This window comes from Juglans regia, chromosome 3 (genome assembly GCF_001411555.2).
Source record: "Juglans regia cultivar Chandler chromosome 3, Walnut 2.0, whole genome shotgun sequence".
NCBI lineage: Eukaryota > Viridiplantae > Streptophyta > Magnoliopsida > Fagales > Juglandaceae > Juglans > Juglans regia.
The window spans coordinates 34,015,908-34,036,909 of NC_049903.1; the positions used below are offsets into that span (position 1 = coordinate 34,015,908).

Genomic DNA, 21,002 nt, shown 5'->3' on the forward strand with positions numbered 1-21,002 from the left:
AATATAATATGTTAAATTATAAAATTAATTTTATTTTAAAATAAATATAATATATTATATAAAATTAGGTCAATTTATAAATTTATTTATAATATATTTTTACACCAGTAAGGTTGTGATATTTTATCTCATAATCTGCAGTGTGTCATCACGAATCTTTGGGAACACGTGTACGGCTGCAGAGCGTGTAAAAACGATACGAAGCATTGTAGGTCACAAGGAAGCTGGTCATAGCTGTACCTATATCATACGTGGCTCTTTAAGTGTCGTCTCCTCATCAGTGGTTAGCTCACGAATAGACCGTTCATTATGAGTGGCTGTTGAAGGGGGAAGCTTCATGGCCGGCCAATAAAAATCACACACATGTATTCAAATTTGGAAAGCAGCAACCACTTCTTTTTATTACCATAAAATAAAAATAAAACTTCCGAAATAAGAAGGAACATGTTGGTTCTAGATGGGGCTTATGGCTAACGTTGGCACTATGTTGTAATATTTTTGGTCGACAGGAAAATAACATATAACATTATGCCAATAATCATAAGCAATATGTATCCCTTGGTCCGCTAACCAACTCTTAGGATGCGTTTGGATCATAAAATACTCTCAACTCATCTTAACTCATTATTATAATTTTTTCAAATTTCAACACAAAATATAATAAACAATTCAATTTTTTCAAATCTCAAAATAATAATAATATTAAAAAATAATATTCTAACAATATTTTATCATCTCATCTCAACTCAACTCACTTCAACATCCAAACTCACCCTTAATATTTGGGGTTATCGTTCACACAATTGACGATTCATCTTTGTAAGTCTTTAAAATTGTGTTTAGTTATTGAGATGATCTCAGATAATTTAAATTAATCTATAAATAATAATATTTTATAAATCCTATTAAGATGTGTTTGAATGTATAAAGCAAATTGAGATATATTTAATTTTCAATGAAAAGTTAAAAAAATAATACATCTCATTAAAATAATTAATTTGAGATAAGTTGAGAAGGATTTCACACTTAAATATAACCTCATAACTCCTAATTTAGGTCCCTCTTTGAGACTCATGATTTTGATCTCTTCCAAAGATATTTTATCAAACTTTTTTGTTAAGATCTACAATTTAGGTAAGTCTAATAATATTCACATTTCTATTCAAATCGTGTGCAAAGATTTACCTCAGATTTGTACAAATGCACGCAGTAAATGTGGCAAAATCAAATACTCAATAATGAATAACGAATTGACACGGCTCCGCTCGGCTCGGTCTCGGAGTATAAGCAAGTACCACATCATCTTCTTATTGCCTGGAATCTACCAGTACCGTTTTCAAATATTCCCTTCTCTCTCTCTCTCTGTGCTCAGATAGCTTTCCATTTTCAAGGTCACCCTTTTGCAGGTGAGATATCTAATACGTTTTTATGATCTATTGCTTCCATATTTTGCTGTTTCTGGGAATCTGTCATATCGATTAGATCTTCAAAATTCTGATTTCATTTCCTTAGCGTAGAAGGGATTGAGTATTTTACGAAGTAGATGAGTTGCTCGTATTAGATGAGTTGCTCGTATTACATGTGCAATTTTCCTTGTAATATATTCTGTGCATTTTCTTTCTTCGATTCATTCGTTGTGTTTTTTTACTTCTGGTTGACATATTTTTTTCCCCTTCTGGTTGACATGTGCTAGCTGTATTTGCCATTTGAACTGAAACTACTTCTCGACTTTCTATGCCTGAGATTTAACGTACAGTCTTCTCGATCTTTTTTCAGTAATCTCGGGGTTATCACAAAAACCTGGGAATGCTGAAAGATGTGCTTGAAAGCTGATAATTCCTTCTTTGAAGATGATGAGGTTGTTGCTCCGTTTGGTCTGCCCTTGTTTATATTTGATGACATCGGGTGTTTGACTTACACCCCATTAGGCTTCCGTGCACAAATTCTCTATGCAGATAGAAATTTAAGAGAACACAACATTTCAAAATATGATGTCAGTGAAGATGGTTGAGCTTTTATGTTGATAAGATTGGTTCTTTCCTCGTACAATATAACTATATCAAATATATTGCACTAGCCGGTAAAAGTTGTTATATTTTGTTATGGAAAACAAAGCAAGTATATTGATGCAACGGTACGAATTAGGGAGACAATTGGGCCAAGGTACCTTTGCCAAGGTTTACCATGCAAGGAACCTTAAAACTGGCATGAGTGTGGCCATTAAGGTGATTGATAAAGAGAAAATTTTGAAGGTTGGGATGATTGATCAGATTAAGAGGGAAATTTCTGTCATGAGATTGGTTAGACATCCAAACGTGGTGGAGCTTTATGAGGTAATGGCTAGCAAAGCCAAGATTTACTTTGTTATGGAGTATGCAAAGGGTGGTGAGTTGTTCAGCAAGGTAGCCAAAGGAAAGCTGAAGGAGGATGTTGCTAGAAGATATTTTCAACAGTTGATCAGTGCTGTTGATTACTGCCATAGTCGAGGTGTGTTCCATCGTGATTTGAAGCCAGAAAACCTACTGCTGGATGAGAACGGGAATCTGAAGGTTTCAGATTTTGGATTGAGTGCCCTTGCTGAATCTAAGCGTCAAGATGGGTTGCTCCATACAACCTGTGGGACCCCTGCATATGTTGCTCCAGAAGTGATTAACAGAAAAGGCTATGATGGATCCAAAGCTGATATTTGGTCTTGTGGGGTGGTTTTATATGTTCTGTTGGCGGGTTATCTCCCATTCCAAGATTCAAATCTGATGGAGATGTATAAGAAGATTGGTAAGAGTGAATTTAAATTTCCTAATTGGTTTGGTCCCGAAGTTCGCAGGTTGTTGTCAAGGATCTTGGATCCAAACCCAAATACCAGGATATCCATAGCCAAGATAACGGATAATTCGTGGTTCCGAAGGGGGTTAGTCCCCAAGTCCCGAGTTATTCATTCAGAAGCGAAAGAACCTGCCCCTCTGGATGCTGATGCAGTTTTTGGACCTAATGCGAATAGCAGTTCCATCACAGAATCAAAGCAAGAATTGGCAAAGCCTTCTAGCTTAAACGCTTTTGATATTATCTCATTTTCTGCTGGCTTCGATTTGTCTGGTTTATTTGAGGACACTGACCAGAAGAAAGAACTGCGATTTACATCCAATAAACCTGCCTCAACCATAATCTCAAAGCTGGAAGACATTGGCAAGCGACTGAAGCTGAAAGTGAAAAAGAAAGACGGAGGGTTGTTGAAAATGGAGGGGTCCAAGGAAGGCAGGAAAGGGGTGCTGGGCATTGACACTGAGATATTTGAGATCACCCCACTTTACCATATGGTGGAGATGAAGAAGTCGAGTGGAGATACACTGGAGTACCAAAAGATGTTGAAGCAGAAAGTAAGACCAGCTCTCAAGGACATTGTTTGGACCTGGCAAGGGGAACAGCAGCAGCAAGAAGTGGGGCAACAAGACCAACAAATTCCGCATGTTCTTCTGCCGCAGGTTGTCTTACCTCCAGATTCGTAGAAGTTTGCTGTTTCTAAGGGATTAACTGTGATTTGTGTCTATATTTATTTCGAGGTTTGTCGTTGTAAATAAAGCAAATAACTACTGGAAACGACATTTATATATTTTGTTTAGTTTGTTTCATATAGCACCTCGATCCACCTACACACACACACATGGATATGCCAACTGCTATGGTAGCAGAGCGGCATCGAAGACAAGGTCTCGAAGCAGCTTGTGTTTGATGCCGTTTTCGATTAATGAATTAGTTTGCCCTTTTCGATTAAAAAAAAAAAAAACTTTGACTGAAGATGGATGGATAATTCCAAATTAATAACGTACAATTGAAATAGATGTGATCTCCAAAGTGTCATCGAGCTTGGAAACTTATCTAGCTGACAACGGGTATACTTAAATTAATTCCCCATGTTCAACCACATCATGTTTTTAACCCATCATCCTATATATTCAGTTAAAAATCTGTCTGAGTCAGGGAAATTCTGAAAACCCTTGCTTGTTCTAGTCAGGCCAAACACCCATTCTAACGAAATTATGGAGCTCTTTTCTCTGACTTAAATACGTGAGTACGAAAAAAAAAAAGGAACAGCCTCAATGTTTTATTGGAAGGCATTTTTGTTATACGTATCTGATGGTAACCACATAAAGCCATTCTTGAATCCATCGGTTAGTACAGCTCATTGCTACCGAATGGTCTTAAACGAAGAGAAGAAGATCAAAATCATCACGGAATAAAAATTGACAACAACCAAGCACCCACTTTATTTAACTTTTAGATGTAATAAGTTAAAATATCTTAATTGACAACACCCCGTGTATCCGACCTTAGCTCAGTTGGTAGAGCGGAGGACTGTAGTTGTTGCAAAAAGAGACAGACATCCTTAGGTCGCTGGTTCGAATCCGGCAGGTCGGATTTTTCCAATTTTTTGCTTTGGTTGTTTTTATTTTTAGAGTAATGGTGTGTAAACGATACACAGTCACTTTGAAAAAGAATAGAGTGGGATCTATTGTTAAAAAATTGTTATTTTTTTATATTAATATCATATTTATTCACTTTTCTTAAAGTGATTGCACGATATTTATACACTCGTGACTACAACTATCATTTTTCTTATTTTTAACAGTCACACGTTTTAATCAATTCTTCCGTGGGATGATAAATAACACGATTAAATTTATTTAGTAAAAGAATGTTAATTTTTATAAAATTAAATTTATTTTTAATTAAATTACATAATTACGTTTGTTCAATCAAACGATTAGAACTCGCCTCCAAATTGACCGACTGCTGGGACCCGAGTTCTTTAGAACGCTTTTCCCATCGAATTGGAATCTAAGAATTCTTAGAGAAGACCACAAATTGCAGCCGTATAAACGATTATGCTTATTTACCACATTTTCTCTAAATTAGAAAACTTGTCCCAAACTCCGGAGACCGACACCCTCCACCCACCAAAAAACAAAAAGCATAAAAATGGAACTAAATTAGTCGGAAATCAGGAAATGATTTTTTTTTTTTTTCCCTTTAAATCTAGATGTTACTTGCCGCATAAATGCATGCATGCCACGTGTATTCCTATCATGCTAAGGTAAGTAAACATCAATCTCCCTTATAAAGAAGAAGAGAAGGAAGATACATTGCATCCACTATTCTCAACTCTCCTCCAAAAGAGGCTATTTGCGTCTAGAGAACAGGTGTGTATTTTAAGTCCCTCATATTCTGTCCCTGTTTTCAATCAAATCACCAAAGTGATTGTACATCTTGGGTGGGATATAGATCCCCAATTGGGGGCCTTGCAAAGGATGACTTACCACCACCTTCCCCTGAACCCTGCACACTCCATTCCTTTCTGCTAAAAGAAACAGAAAAAAAAATATATTAGATTACTGTTTGATAATTTGATTTAAAAAATGACAATCATGTATCATCAGTAAGAAGAGCATATATCAGAAATAACCATTAACAAAACTGAACCATGCACAGAGGATCTATCCCATAATAGAGGTTCGTGCACTATCAATCATGAGCAGTCAAACCCTTCGAAGAAAGGTATAAGGTCATGCAATAATCTTAACTCCCTGGAAAAATGGGCAAGACAACAACATCCAGAGAAATCGTTCCACATCAAACTAAATACACCAACTTAAAATTCTCCAGGGCGATACAGCTTGAATTATTTACGAATATGCCTCTTATCACAAAAATTCACCATGTTATATATATATTTATTAGCTGTAAAACTCCACTCTAACGTTGAGAATAGAAATAATCCATATAGAGTGGGTAATTTATAAAAACAGTCATGAGTACTAAGTCCCGCATTTATAAATGATTTTTGGGATGCTTCAAGTTCACTAATCTTTTAGCGGCTATATCAGATATGGCAAGCACTTTCTCTAGATCAGTACACATCGTATAAGAGTCACCTAGTAAGGCCAGTCATGTGATACTGGAGTACTTCATGACATGACCCTGACAAGGACGTCAGAAATTTAAAAGCAATTTTTCAAAAGAATTAGTCAATGCTGCAAATGAAGTCCATTAAAATCACAATAAATCGCAAAAGCTTTTCCCTCCCAAGCAATGTGGAACCTCATTCATTACCCTCTAATACTAAATCTGAATATTAAAATCTTTCCCTCCTTAAATCCCAAACAGCCTCGTCAAGCCATTTCGTTGTGCAGACTGATGACTCAAGTCCCATACTTCTACTTGGGATTTGCGCCAATACCATTTATGATGACCCAAGGAAAGCCCAATTCACATGAGCCTATAAAATCTAAAAGAACTAGTCAATGTTATAGTTTAAGCCCAGTGGAACCATTATAAATCACAAGAACTTCCTCCCAAGTAATGTGAGATCTCATTCAATACCCTCCTCATGCTAAATCTGGGGTATTACATTAGCATTTGTGAATTGTATTTTTTGTTTTTGTTTTGTTTTGTTTTTTTTTTCTGGGATAAGTAGCATTTGCGAATTGATGTTACCTATTAATCTCATTTTAAGCGTTTTTGGTATTACACATGCATTGCCTTGTAAAATGAATAACCAGACACAATATTGAGACAATCATGTAATTGTACTTCTTTTAAATATCTATAAACTAATTACTTTCATCTTAATAATTGATTAAAAAACGATCTACATTCGAAGAACTCAATAACTTTGTTGAGGAACCACTTGGCCAGAGCTTTGAATAATAGAAATGGTATTCATATCAAGTCTCAGGAAATCAGACCATGCTTTGGCTGATTGATTTATTGGCCTGATTGTAAAAAAAAATGCCCTTATAGGAAAAACTGTGTCTTAGGGGTATAAAATGAACCTCAAGCTCGCACGAGGGTCTTAGGGGTAAGACTGTTAATCTCAAGAGTGGTCATTCCATAGAGTTGCATGATACTCTTTTTGCTCCAGAGATTCAGCACTCGTTTGAACACTTAAAATATCTAAGAATATTTGTGAATAGTAGTGAAATGGTTTGTGAATAGTACTAAAATTGTTTGAATTAAGATATTTTATTGAGTTTTGGAAAAGGAGAGAAAAAATTGAATAAAAATATTATAAAGTTAAAAAATTGTTTGAATATTATTTTTGTCTTGAAATTTGGAAAAGTGGTATTGTTTTTTGTGTTTTGTTTAGAAGTTTTGGAAAGTTGTATTAGGTTTTGTGTTTTGATAATGATTAGGTAATGATTAGATGAAAAAATTGAAAAGTTGAAATTGAAAAGCGTTTTGTGTTTGAATGATGTTCGGGAAAATATCTGAGAATACAGTCAGTGTCCAAACTAGCACTCAGAGTTACTTCGTCGATGACTCGAGCACCACCACCACCAACCTCTGGACTTCCTATCATTGGTCATTCCACTCTTCTTTTGAGTAGACAAGTCAAAAATAAAGTTAGCCATACCATCTTAAGTCGGGGTCCTACCATCCCACGTTGCTCAAACCCTGTCTCAATCTAACATACTTGAGTAATGCTAAGTACAAACCCCAAATAGACAAGACTCATGTAAGCCTTTTGTAAAAAGTAGGTCCCACTAATAAAGAATAGTTTTTTTTATACGTATTTAAGGTGAGGTCCACTTTTTTTTATAAAGGCTTGCATGGGACTTGTCTATTTGGCACTTGTACAAATCATTTCTCTTTTTCTTTTCCATATCCAGTGGTCAAACAAATATATTTTATACAAAATTTCGAATTTCATTTTGATGACCATTTCAATTCAGGCACTAATGGAATATTTCAATTCCATGTGTATGGATGTACTGTTTTGGAATTATCTATAGTTTTTTATAGATAGCTGAAACCCATAAAAACTCATAAAGATAGAGACATTGGAGTTAAAAGCTGGGATTAAAAAATATTATATTCACGAATTTAAGTTAAAAAACACAACAAAAAAATTAAAGATTTAAAAAAAAAAAAAAAAAACTAAGCAAGCAAACCAAAAATGAGAAAATGGGGAACAAATTTAAAATTACAAAAATTTAAGAAATTACAGAAATGTCATCAAGTTTTAAATTGCAGAAATGCCATCCACAATCAGAAAATACAGAAATGCCATCTAGATTTAAAATATTACGATAATACCACTAAAACATTTTGGACCAGAATGCAAATTCTGCCGGGAGTGAAACGAAATTTAGAATTAAACAAAACATGAGGGTAAAGCATACTGACAGTGAATTCCAGCCATGTTGGCCGGAAATGAAGCAAAATTTTTTTTTATATAGGTAATCAAGAAGTTTTACTCATAAAAGGAGGCAAAGCCCTAGTATACAGGAAGTATACATGAGAAGTACTTAACTAGGGAATCAAAACAAAATTTAGAACTCTGTTTTTAATATATATATATTTTTTTTACAACCCTAGTGCTTGCTTCCATCTCTGCCATCGCCACTCCATTTTGAAAACCCTTGCCTCTCCCTCTAGTGGTGCCCCTTCCCAGGATCCCACCACTGCCTCTATTGGTCTCTTATCACGTCAAAGGTACAAACCTAACTGTTATGTATGAAGCACCAAGGATTTTTTAACTAATGTTCATACATAAGGAGTTCACCAAAAATAAGCAGAATATGCATGAGAGCCTCAACAAACATCAGTCAATATAGATTGGGCACATGTTTGCATCCTCCAATGACTGAATGCCAATGCACCCAAAGCATGGACACCGCTTGCATGTCCATAAAACTCTAAAGGAGGCTTGACTTTGCTTACATAAGTCGTTAATGGTCCTAAGGTTGTAGGAACAGTATCTGACCAGGTATTAAATTTTTTTTTTTTAATAAGAGATAAATATTATTGATATGAATGAAGTTTTTTAATAAGAGATAAATATTATTGATATGAATGAAGTAGGCATAACCAGGTACTAAATTTTAAGTACACGTGTTGTGGGAAACAGGTGAAGTGGGAAAGATGCTCTCAGTTAGGTGGGTGTGCACACATGCATGCATAGTTGAGGACTATTAGGGGGAGGGAGGCCCGTTTAGGACTCAAGTCAAGACTGCACAAAAGTCCTCAAGTACACAGAGAAGTAAGAGGCTGAGACCAATTTCAATTTCAGGCACAATTTCTCTGATATTGATAGAATACGCATAGGACCATATAGAAATATGAGACAGGAATTAAGAAAGTCTAGACCATGACTAACTAAATGACTCGTAGCCTATCTTCCAAAAGATGGGGCACCAGGCTTGAGTAAACATCACCTAAAGAATAACATGCAGAAAAAATATAAATGATATTTCCTTCTATCTTCGACTATTCTGGGAAAAATTATTACATTAAGATGTGTCAAGTTACTCACCAAAGAAAAAGAGTCTCAAGTCAGTAAAAACATGCAGACATCACTAGTGTGGCATGGACATACCAAACCTTCACAGCTAATTAACAAGGAATATAAAAATGTATTTTTAATTGGAGGAATATAAAAATATATTACTATCATTGATCTTAATGTTTCAACAATATGTATGACCTAGATACACAACCAAGATCTTGGGCTTGCACTTTAGTATAAAATGGATAAAAGAAGTAGCAAACTTACTTGGACCAACAATTAGCAGGAGACATGTCTAATGGATGTTTACTTCCAGAGCTTGGACTTCCAAAAATCATTTCATTTTGTGTAAATTCTTCTCGAGGGTTGAGTGCAAAATGGTTTTCACTTCCTGCCAACGGAGGAAAGAAAGCTTTCTGTAACCAGGGTTCATGATCACTTGAACCAGTAACAGGGCTGTATGGCCCACCATTCTGCCCATTACCAAGAAAAACATTCTGAGGAGAATGAGTGCCAGAAAGGACAAGGTCATCATTTGCAAACAGTGAAGCAGTAGTTTTCTGAGATGGATGCACTAAATCTTCCTTGTTTGCTCTACTCCATTCAGGGGGCAAAAGCCAGCTCACAGGCCCACCAACTAAACCTAGACCATCCTGACCAAGAGGAGAGGTATTCCACATCTGCCAAGTTCCTGTCTCATTTGTAGTAGCATCAGTGGCAGGTAAATTATCTTGGGCCCTAGGGGTACATGGTAACCAATTAGAAGTATTATGCTTTTCTCGTGACAATGGAGACTCGATTGGAGATGGCTTGTTGACTTCAGATGAAGCAGATACTTTCTTTAAAGCACGAGGCCTTTCCAATCCCAGGTCTGTTGCAAATCCAGTGCCCAGGTCCAACTGAAAATTATGAAGTGACTCCGAAACAGGCCCAAGCAAGGATACTGGATCAGGAACATAACATGGGTCTTCAAAAAGCTCTGGCTCTTCATATTTAAATTCACAGGATGGTTCTCCAATGCGAGGAAAGATTGATTCGATTGCTGGTGAAAAACCTAAACCACTGCTTGTGGATACATTTGGATAGGTAGGCAGTGTAAATGGTGACGGCAGCCCAAAGTTAATAGGATTATCATATGATTGTGTCGATGATGTTTGGCTGCTGAACTGTGGGCTTTGAACTTCTGCTTGGAACTTTGTATTTGGTCTGCTTATGACATTGGTATTCGAAGGAGGAGCAGATGAAGATCGAGTAAATAATTGTTGCCATGATTTCTTAGGTGTTGTCCTAGGTTGTTCTGAGAGCACCTGCAAGTCAAAAGCTCAACCGTGTAACAGCATTTCTTCCACTGAATACATAAATAAGATACACTTGAGATTATCAAAGTTTGGCATGCCAGCAGGACTCAACCACAGCAAGTCGCTGCTTAACACAATAATCCCAATAAACCTAAGCATTTAATGTTAAATGACTACCTTTTCTTTCTCTCTTTATTGGGAGAATAGGGGTTGGGGATAAACAATTAAGTATATGGAAGTTATTACCAATAATCGAGAGGTATCAAATCTAAAAGCAAGCCAAGACTAAAAGTTTACGTCCAAATTCAGAAGATCAAGCTTAATTTCAATCCATCAAAAGGAGCAAAACCCGTAGGGGTTACTCAAGTGGTAAGAGCCTTGATCTTAGTGGTATGCTACCTCTAGTTCCAAGATTCAAATCCTTTGGTGCAAATAATTTCTAGGGGCCACATCCCATCATCAAAAGCCAATGATATACTTGATCTGTGTGATGGTGGCGCATTACACGGGTCCGGGGTTTAACCAGGTAAAAGACATATTGTGTTTGCACAGTCTTAAAGCTTCCTCATCATCAAACAATAAAAAGGAGCAATCTTAATAGTTATTGAAAACAAACCAGTAATATGCTTACATATACATTTGTGTCCTGGAACAGCGTCCCGACTAATCCCAAGGGTGCACAAGCCCTCGGCAAGTGCAACTTGGATAATTTAAGGGGAAAATACCCTAGTCTGAGGGCCCCTAGAGATTGTTTGCACCCAAGGGGATTTGAACCTTAGACCTGGTGGAAGCATACCCCAAGTCCAAGGCCTTTACCACTTGAGCCAACCCCTAGGGTTTATGCTTACATATATACATTATACCATAAAAACAAATGCTGACTTTCGAAATAAAAGCTTAGATATACAGAACTAATTATGATGGCTACAGAGCACATGCAATTAGCATGATACAGAAAGACAACTTCAAAAGTGAAGAAAATTACTTATATCCTAGGGGATTTAAAAAAAAAAAGTACCGATTTCCAAGGCATCCAGATAACATGCTAAAACAATGACAGTTTAAAGTAGAATGCAATGACACTTACAGCGCGATTGATGCTCTTGTCATCTCCATTTGCACATGGTTTTCCAGCTACATGTTCGTGTGGAAATAAATCTCTCTTATTAGCAAAATGATGGACATGATCAACTGAACTGTTAGGCTTGCTTTCCTTTGTAATTGCGGCAGGAATATTAGCAATATTAGCACCCTTTCCAAAAAGACTATTGCCACTAAATGCTCTAGAATGGGAAAAAATCGTACCCCTCATACGATCCAGATACCTAGTTCCATAATTTCCCCGGCTAACACTGTTTGCAGATATATTTTTCATCCCATGTCCAGTTTCGATACTCTGGCCTCTTATGCCTTCAGTCCCAGATTTCTGATGTTCCCGGCGATCAATCTCATTCTTCTTTTCCAATTCTTGCTTTAGCTCACTTTCCTTACCTGCTCTTTTTTCCAGCTCTTCTGCATCAGAATTGCTCTTACTAGACGCTTTGTCCTTCTCTTTCCTTCTCTCCTGACGCTTCTTTTCAGCTTCCTTCTTACTATCCTTTTCCCTGACAGCTGGTGATGTTTTTTTCTCAGCTTCCATTTTCTCATCCCTCAGTCTCCTACGTTCCTCCACTAGTCTTGCGACCTCCTCCCTCTGCTTTCGCTCTTCCTCCTCCAAAAGCTCCTTCTCTAACCTAGCCTGTCTCTTCTCTTCAGCTTTTCTGCGTGCTTTCTCTCCTCTACTTTCATGAAAGCTTGCCCCATTCTCGCCCTTCTTAGCCAACATCGCCCGATGCTCAGCTTCAGTCAAATTATCTTCACTTGAACTAATCCTAAAAATCTTTCTCCAAAGCCACCTAATGCTGAAGAAAAAAGATGTCAACAGCTTGCATGCAAAAATAACAACCCCCGAGTAAGACTTCTCGGCCAAACAATGTTCATCTCCGCCAAACATACCACTCCCATTCTTCATCCAATAACTAGACTTTGCTGAAACAGACCCACTGACCCAATTGCCATTCTCCAACCAATCCTGACCGCATGTCCATCCATTTTCAGACCATGCCTTTCCATTAAATATCTTCCCACCTTTTCCAACCAAATCCTTAATAATACCATTGTTTCCCATACCAGGCGGTAAGGGCAAGTCCAGAACCGGCCGCTTCGAAATATGGCCGCAATATGAACACATAAACCGACCACCACCAGGATTCTGTTCCCTATACGGAGTCAAGCAGTTCCTGCACCGCCTTGTCGCGGTTTTCCGAAGCTTCTGCAATTCTATCGCTTCAAACCTCTTCCTCTCCCTGAGCTGTGCATTCCTGCGAACACGCCAGGCTGACAGCTGAGGCATCAAAATCTCATACCAAAAGAGAGTAACCAAAAGCACAAACACACAGGCGAGCCTCGGAGATGTAATCTCAAACCGAAATGCAGGCGGCAAAAGTTGGGAGAGAGCCCAAAGTCCTATGAGTGGAATAACTAACCAAGGCAGCATCGTGGCAACCCGGCGAGACCACTTCTGAATCACACAGAGTATACACATTATCCTCTACACACGCCTATCTTCCCCGTCTCGAATCGAACCCACAAAGCCTAAAATCAAGGAAAAGTATCCAATCGCCGTCGCAGCAATGCTTTAAAACGGAAAACCCTAACGCTATTTGCCCACAGAAATCAAATACCAAGAGAAAATAAATTTCCGGGACTTGAAGAACCCTAAAAGCAATAGATAACCATACACAGCATTAGCGTTTCAATAATAGAACGTTAATCGGATGACTAAGCTCGAAAAAGATTAATCAATTTAGGTTTTCTAAAGGAAAATGTGTCAGTCAGAGCTCCGATTGTGGGAGGTTAATCTGAATGGAATGGGTGATCAGGGATTCGGAGACTTACAGAGAGGGAGTCCATTGCGAATATAATGAGAGCCAAGCTTGCAAGAGGCGATTCGGTGCCGGTAATATCCCGGTCTTGTTTTCCTGCGTATCGGGTCGAATCGGTGGCGCGGCTCGTTCTCTCCTTTACCAAAGACGAAACTGTGAGAAGAAAGACACAGAAGGTGAAAAGATAAGAGATTGAGAAGAAAATAAAACAAATATAATATTAGCAATGGTTGAACCGGATGGCTTGGACCGGGCATGTTGATTATTATATATGTTAGACTGGCTAATTTTGAACCGGGACTTAATTAAAAGGGTTTATGGAATTTTGATATTTCTATAAATGGAATTTTGGATCCCAATCTTCCCACATCTAAATCAATAATAATTATATTCCTCTATTACACAAAATCTGTCCTCTTCTCTCCTTACGCATCAAGTGTTTTTTCAATATCAAGATATACTTACTTATATAAAAATGATATTTCAACACTAATGGTATTTCAAAATATTAAAATTCATAAGTTAACGTGACTTAATAATGTAATAAGTTAGATTGTAAAATTATTTTTTATTATAAATTAGATCTAATATAATATATGAAGTCATGTCAGTTTGTGAGTTTATTTTTATAAATTTTTTTTAATTATGACTGTAGTATTTTTCTTTTATTTAAAAAACAAATTAACGTATCATATCAAATTATATTAATTTATAAATTATTTTTTAATAATTCTCTTTCTAGAGGACAAATGTACCAGTTAAATCCAATTCCCATTGACTACGCAAAAACATTAGTTTTTCTATCCTTTGATATTATGTTAGGAATAGTATAAAGGACAACAGTCATAAGGATGAACAAAAATAATAATTTTTTTTTTTTTATCATTTGATATGAATGGTATAAAGGACAATAATTAAAAGGATGACAAAACATTCGTTTTTTTATAATCATTTAATGTCACGTTAGGAATAGTATAAAGGACAATAATTAAAAGGATGGACAAAAACATTAGTTTTTTTTTATCATTTGATATCATGTTAGAAAATAGGGCAAAAGTTAAAAAGGGATGAATAACATATATGCAATCATTTAAGATCAACTGGAAAGTTTAGTTTAAGATTACATTTGGATACTGAGGTGATCTCAAATGATCTGAAAATAGTAATAAAAGAATAATTAATAATTTATGAATAATGAGACTACTTTACTTGCCAAAAACAACCCTAAAAACTGATTTTTCAATACCTATCATTGATAGTTAACAAACGGATTGTTGGCGCACGTAGATTAAAAGAAATCATAAAAATAAAAATTAAAAAAAACAGATTCAATTTAATTAACAATATAATAATCGTGAAAGCCCAAGTGAATGTACTAATTAAAATTACGTGCCTTGGTTTGACAATTAGAAGTTCAAGTTGGATTTAGGAAAGAAGTTTGGATTAAAGTTTTAAGGGGATTGAGCCATAGATTTATGAAATTACAATTTATCTCAAAATGTTAAATTGATAGAAAGAATAAGATTTAATTATTTAGATTATATTCTTAACATTATCTCTCACGTATAAAGTGTAGACTCGAACTCAGATATTTACGATCTGATAGCATGTGAAATTATCATTTATCCAAAAAACTTTAGAAACAAGTTGTGGTATCACAAGACTAAGAAAGTTTATTGCGTCGTATTGTAATATAAGTCATATATTAAACTTCAAAAAACTTTAGAAGAGTTTGCCCAAATTTGGTTTTTGCAAATCACGTTACCATATTGCCAAGATAATGACCAATAAGTACAATACGTGTTTTTCATTCAAGTCTTTGCATGCATAATGTTATTGGTCATTTTATATAATAATGTAAATTGACTAACAAGTGCATGCAAACGTGCAATGCATGGAAAGAAAGAAAGAAAATTAAACCACAACTTCTTTGGAATTGAAGAAGCCTTTAAAAGAATAACTAACATCTACTAAAACGGTGTACCTATATTTATTGGAATTGAATATGACTTTTTTTTTTAATCTCATTGATTAAGAATTTGATTATCTGAAGACAAAATTAACATAAAGACGTAAACATGAACAAGTCACAAGAATTACTTATGTTTCTTAAACATTGACATGAATACGTTTGCTAAATCAATGGCTCGGCTTAATGCAATGGGAATTTAATTTACGAAAAATTTATTCTCCTGCTGGGGCTCTCGCTTAGAAATATTTTTATTTTTTTTAGTTTTCTTTTTTACTTCTTGATTAAGTAAGTATTTTTTTAATAATGTTGTGAGTTTTTTTTTTCTTTTTAAAAATGTTAAAAAAATCATGTAAAAAAAACAAAAAACGTAGAATGCATTAGCGGGAGCCCCCCAGCAGTCGGCGTAGACCCACTCTTTAATTTATATGTAGTAGTACCATACGTTAGCAAGAAGCTTTTGTATATTAATTTAATGAAGGAAGAATAATTAGGTTATTTTTAATGAAGGAAGAATAATTAGGTAAATTTGAGTCAATTAGTTGCACCTCATGATTTAGGGAACACTATTTTGTCTTCTGATGGCTTGTTTTTATTTTATCTAATTAAGAGATAATATTCTAATCGCATAATGTTTGGGTGACGATTAGGGTACGTTTGGGTAGTGAGAAGTGTTGAGAAGTGTTGAGAATGTTTGTGAATAGTAGTAAAAAAGTAATGAAAAAGTAATAATAAAATATTGAATAGTAGTAAAAAGTAGGTGAAAAGTAATAAATAGTAAAAAAAATAAGTAAAAAGTAATAATAAAATAAAGAATAGTAGGTACTCTCACTGGCTGCGGGATAAGGTTAAGCATAGCCTGAAAGCTTAATCGAAAGATTAGCTAGAAAGAGAAGACCAAATGAATCTAAGGCCGGTGACCATGTTTTTAAAGGTCGTTGGGGTTGTGAATCCATACAATGAATCCAAAACGTTGAAACCGAAGTGCAGAACAGTAAAAACTATATAGAGAAGGAGTTGGATAGTCCAACGGAGTGATTAATTACAAATTCTGTATTTTCTTGGCTAATAGAATGAATCAAGTTGGTAGTTCGTGAGAGCACCATTGAGGGCCTCTTCACCAACACTACAATAGAAATGACTTTTTGCAAGGAAAAAAAAAATCATTGTAAAAAGTCCAATTTTAGTTGCAAAAGTGTATTTGCAACGATGAGATCATGTTCTCGCAAATGCCGTATTGGGAAAGTCTACTCCAACGATTATTTTTTTGTTATAAATAGTCACTTTTAATCACGAGATTTTATTGTTGCAAATACATTTATCGTCGTCATTTCATTGCAAATATGTTTATCTGCAACGAGATTTATATATATTATCAAAGAGATACCTTTCATTGCAGATAACTATTTGAGACACAAAAAAATTATTTGCAGCGAATGTATCACGCTACAAATAGTCTTACATAAGAGAAAAAAAATACAATATCACACATTAGGGGCCATAAGTTTCCATAACAATTTCCCACTAAACTTTTAACTCTGTTTCTCTAGTAATTATACTTATAAGAACAGAAATCTAAAGGTATCTAAATCATGAGTTGAAATCATGCATGAAAATCTTTACTCTCATATAATTTATAAACATTCATATAAAAAATCTCAATACAATTTAATTAGGTAGCATAGTCAATAATCAAGCATAATCATGAAATAAAATTCACTTGAAGTTTATATTCATGACAATTAACTTGATGTTTTTGCACTTACGATTTATGTTTGCTTCCACAACGCATTGGTTTAAGGTTGAGAATGTTGTTTCATTTGTGTCCAAGGCTGTTCATGGAGGGACTTCAACAGGGAATTAAAGAAAGAGAGCAAAATCAAGAGGGTTCCAAAATTTTCCGCTGTCATGGTTGTTGTTGCAAGAATTATGCTGCACAACAACTTGTGGTGGCTATTTGAGGCATAAGCTCCTTGCGATAATGATTGAGGCTGCTAAAAATGGTGTTGCTCTGGAGGGGCTTAAGCATAGGTGTTGAAGAATAGATAAAAAGGTTGAATTCAGAGGTGTGGAAGCTTGCTGTTTTGAGCTTAAAGGGGCCATAAGTTGCTAACTTGATGGCTTGTATAAAACAGAGAATGAAGAGGGAACAAAGTGGTGGAAACATGGGCTGAGTAGGTAAGTTGTGACTGTTTTTTGTTGTTGGCAGTAACAACAATGAAGTGGTGGTGAGTTTGTCTTCCAATACTGATCTTATGGCTATTTTTTGTACTACTGTAGCTTGAGGAATTAAAGAGATCAAATAGAAGCCAAGGAGAAAGAGATAAGATCAGAAACTGAGACAAAACCAAGGACTAGAAATTAACTACTACAATTTTGTCCAACATACAAGCTTTATCCACACACAACATGCACAATACATACAAGTCTCTCCAACCCTCCATTGAATCAATTTAAGCTCACCAAATAGCCACTTGGAAAGGACTTTAAGTATGTTGGAAAGGCCAATCTAGCATTGTTTTAAGCTTGTCGATGTCGACAATAAACCCAATCAAATATCCCAAGTAGGCCACTTCTGCAATAGCAAACCTGCACTTAGACAATTTAGCCAACAAACTATACTTGAGAACTTCAAATGTTAGTTGCAAATGATTAACATGTTCCTTTGTTGACCTAACACTCACATGTATAAGAATCCCAACCTCAAGGTGAGGGTTTAGGGCCCGATAGTTCTTTATGCTAACACCACATGTTCTTCCTGAATTTTGGCAAGGCTATAAGCTGTCAATAAATTTTTGCGGTTGGGTATTCATACAGGTAACCTAATCTCATCCCTTAACTCGCGAAGCAAATTACTTAGTTTGTAAATCTTTGTTGGCCCACTTAGTCTATTGGATAGAGTTTCAAAATTAGATCTATATTTTTCAACCAACTCCTACTTAAGTCTAGTTAAGGACTCCATTGGATCATCTTAGGAGCAGGATCATCTTAGGTGCAAAGTCCAAACCTTACCAAGAGAGCTTTCACGAACCTCGCCCAATCCTTTATTGCCCCGACTCTTTCATATCCTGAAACCAAACAAAGGCTTGTCCTTCCATATAGAAAAAGGCTAGCCTAAACTTATGTTAGGGCAATGTATTGTGAATTGCAAAAAATGATTCGCCTCATATATATTTATATATAAATATATATATATATATTTATGTATATATATCTAGCCATTAAGATCATCTCTTTGAAAAGTAGGAAAATCAAGTCTTACCGATCTAGTTAAGGTTCCCCTCCTCGCTCAACAGGTTCGTTTTGGTGGAGATGAGTGTTTGAGGAAGACTCGCCATGAAATGTGTTGTGGTTATGCTTTTGCAAATTTAAGTTCAGGGGTGGCCAACTACTGCATGACTAAATTAGATTGATGTTTAAGAGCTAACATTTCAATTTCTAAGTTTTTAAGCTAGGAGCCCTTAGACTTCTTGAGAGATGTGAGGTCATCCTATAGTTGATTGAGGTCGGTTCCTTCTACCATGGTCGTCACTGGGGATCAATCTCTGAGATCGAAATGTATTACCCTAGTCAAACAAGATTAAGGCCTTATTTATATTTGCATATGAGATGAGATGAGATGAGATAAAAGCAAAAAGTTGAATAAAATCTTATTAAAATATTATTTTTAATATTATTTTTGTCTAGGAATTTGAAAAAGATTAATTGTTTATTTTATTTTGTGTGAGAATTTGAAAAAATTATAATGATTATATGAGATGAGATGAGAGGAAAATAGTTGTGAAAACAAACGAGGCCTTATCACTAGAAAGCTTTGAGGGAAAATGGCAATATCTCACTTTGAGGGTGAGTTCCCCCAAGGAACAAAGAGAGAGTAAAAGAAGTAATAACATAATTGTATCAGACTCTCTGCATGAGGAATTTCGTACAAAACGCAACAGTAAAACATGGACTGACTTCAGAAATCTAACAACTTCCTAGATTACCAAACAAGTCAATATAAGAAATGTGGAAATAACGGCATAGACAGGCTCTAATTGGACCCAAGAGGCCCACAGGACTCGAACTAAGATAAAAACTAAAATAAGATATATGGATAGCCCACTTATAAACTAATCATAATGGCTAGGGGTGGCAATTCGTGTTTTTGGATCGTATTCGTGTCCTATCAAGTCATAAACCAACTATATGGTTTAACCTGAATCGAACCATTAAGCTAAATGTGTCAACTTCCAAACTCTAACTCGACCTATTTAGATAACGGGTGGTATCGTGTCAACCGTTTTTACCCATTTAATAATTAATTAGAAATATGTCAACACGACATGACTCATTTAATCTCGTTTCATATAAATGGGTTGAACTAACACGCATAACTCATTTGATTTGATTAACATAATCTCACATGAAAGCTAAAATTTATATTTATTAGTAGCCATAATATTTTAAAAACATAAGATTACCTACTAATAAAAAATATCAATATCTTTGAAATTTTCACATACAATAAAACTAATATTACAAACCCTATAATAACAACTATAAGCATAGGTACAAAGTTACAATCTCAACAATAAAAACATAAACTTACTTAGAAATATCAATTTTGCAACACAACAATAATAAAATTTTAATGAAATAAATCTAAATGAGTCAAAACATTATTGACCCATTTATAAATCGTGTCTTAATGAATCAACCCGTTTTAACCCCAAACACCAAACTCAAACCTACTAATTTTGTATAATATTCTTGTTGTGTTAATGGATCTTGTCACATATTGCCACTAGAGGTGTAACCGATCCGCTTTTGGATAAATTTTGGAACCAAACTAGTATACACCAGTTTTAGAAATTTAATAACCGATACAGACTAATTCATCACTGAAACCAAGACTTACGATTTTTCCTGCTTCAGTCCGATCAGTTTAGATTTTCTGGTTTACCAATTACACACGTGACACTATATAATTTGACTATTATAATTTTTTTCAATACTAAACTTAATTGTTAGAATTTAGTATTTATTATTAACAATTACTAATTCATTGTTATAATAAATAAAAAAACAAAACAAAACTAATTCATTAGTGTTCAATTATACTATATTATAAGTAGTGTCTAACTTACATAAAATATTATATTAATTTTATATTATAAGATTAATAGACTTGAATAATAAAATTAAAATTTCATGTTATATTAATTAACAATTTAACATATAATATATATAATATAATATAAAAAAGTTAAATACATATATATATATACCGGTCCAATTCAGTTTAAATCGGTTTTCAAAATATGAAAACCGTACCGCGACATTAGTTTAGAATTGGTTACAAACTGGACCGAACCTGTTTGGTTCAGTCTAGTTCAACTAGCTTTCTGGTTATTTTTTACGCCTCTAATTGCCACCCATTAATGAAAAATCTTTTAATGAGCTAACAAACACATAATAAGTTTGGGCACAACTAACCCAATGGACTCCAAGCTACCGAGAACTACATATTAAAGAACAAACAACAA

General features: G+C 35.1%; 2 protein-coding genes and 1 non-coding gene across 5 annotated transcripts; 2 read left to right on the forward strand and 1 right to left on the reverse strand.

The window, feature by feature from the left end:
- The first annotated feature begins 1,313 nt into the window (after positions 1-1,313).
- LOC109019258 (CBL-interacting protein kinase 2-like) lies at positions 1,314-3,626 on the forward strand. 2 transcript variants are annotated; one of them, XM_019001530.2, is made up of 2 exons: positions 1,314-1,406; positions 1,777-3,626. In XM_019001530.2, exon 2 carries the CDS (start codon positions 2,103-2,105, stop codon positions 3,501-3,503), a length of 1,401 nt encoding a protein of 466 aa, XP_018857075.1. In that variant the 5' UTR covers positions 1,314-1,406; positions 1,777-2,102; the 3' UTR covers positions 3,504-3,626. The 2 variants fall into 2 exon arrangements, with proteins under 2 accessions (XP_018857075.1, XP_018857074.1); XM_019001529.2 differs by having other exon boundaries at positions 1,346-1,406; positions 1,694-3,626.
- Positions 3,627-4,319: 693 nt separating this feature from the next.
- Positions 4,320-4,413, forward strand: TRNAY-GUA. The gene is made up of 2 exons: positions 4,320-4,356; positions 4,378-4,413. It is a non-coding gene; the product is annotated as a tRNA-Tyr (tRNA).
- A 681-nt stretch (positions 4,414-5,094) lies between these two features.
- Positions 5,095-13,694, reverse strand: LOC108982891 (stress response protein nst1-like). Of its 2 annotated transcripts, none has more exons than XM_018954363.2 (4): positions 13,519-13,694; positions 11,669-13,338; positions 9,551-10,590; positions 5,095-5,350 (listed from the first exon to the last, which is right to left on the reverse strand). In XM_018954363.2, the coding sequence occupies exons 2-4, from the start codon at positions 13,163-13,165 to the stop codon at positions 5,242-5,244; spliced, it is 2,646 nt and encodes an 881-aa protein (XP_018809908.2). In that variant the 5' UTR covers positions 13,166-13,338; positions 13,519-13,694; the 3' UTR covers positions 5,095-5,241. The 2 variants fall into 2 exon arrangements, with proteins under 2 accessions (XP_018809908.2, XP_018809907.2); XM_018954362.2 differs by having other exon boundaries at positions 5,095-5,353; positions 13,519-13,685.
- Between the last annotated feature and the right edge of the window lie 7,308 nt (positions 13,695-21,002).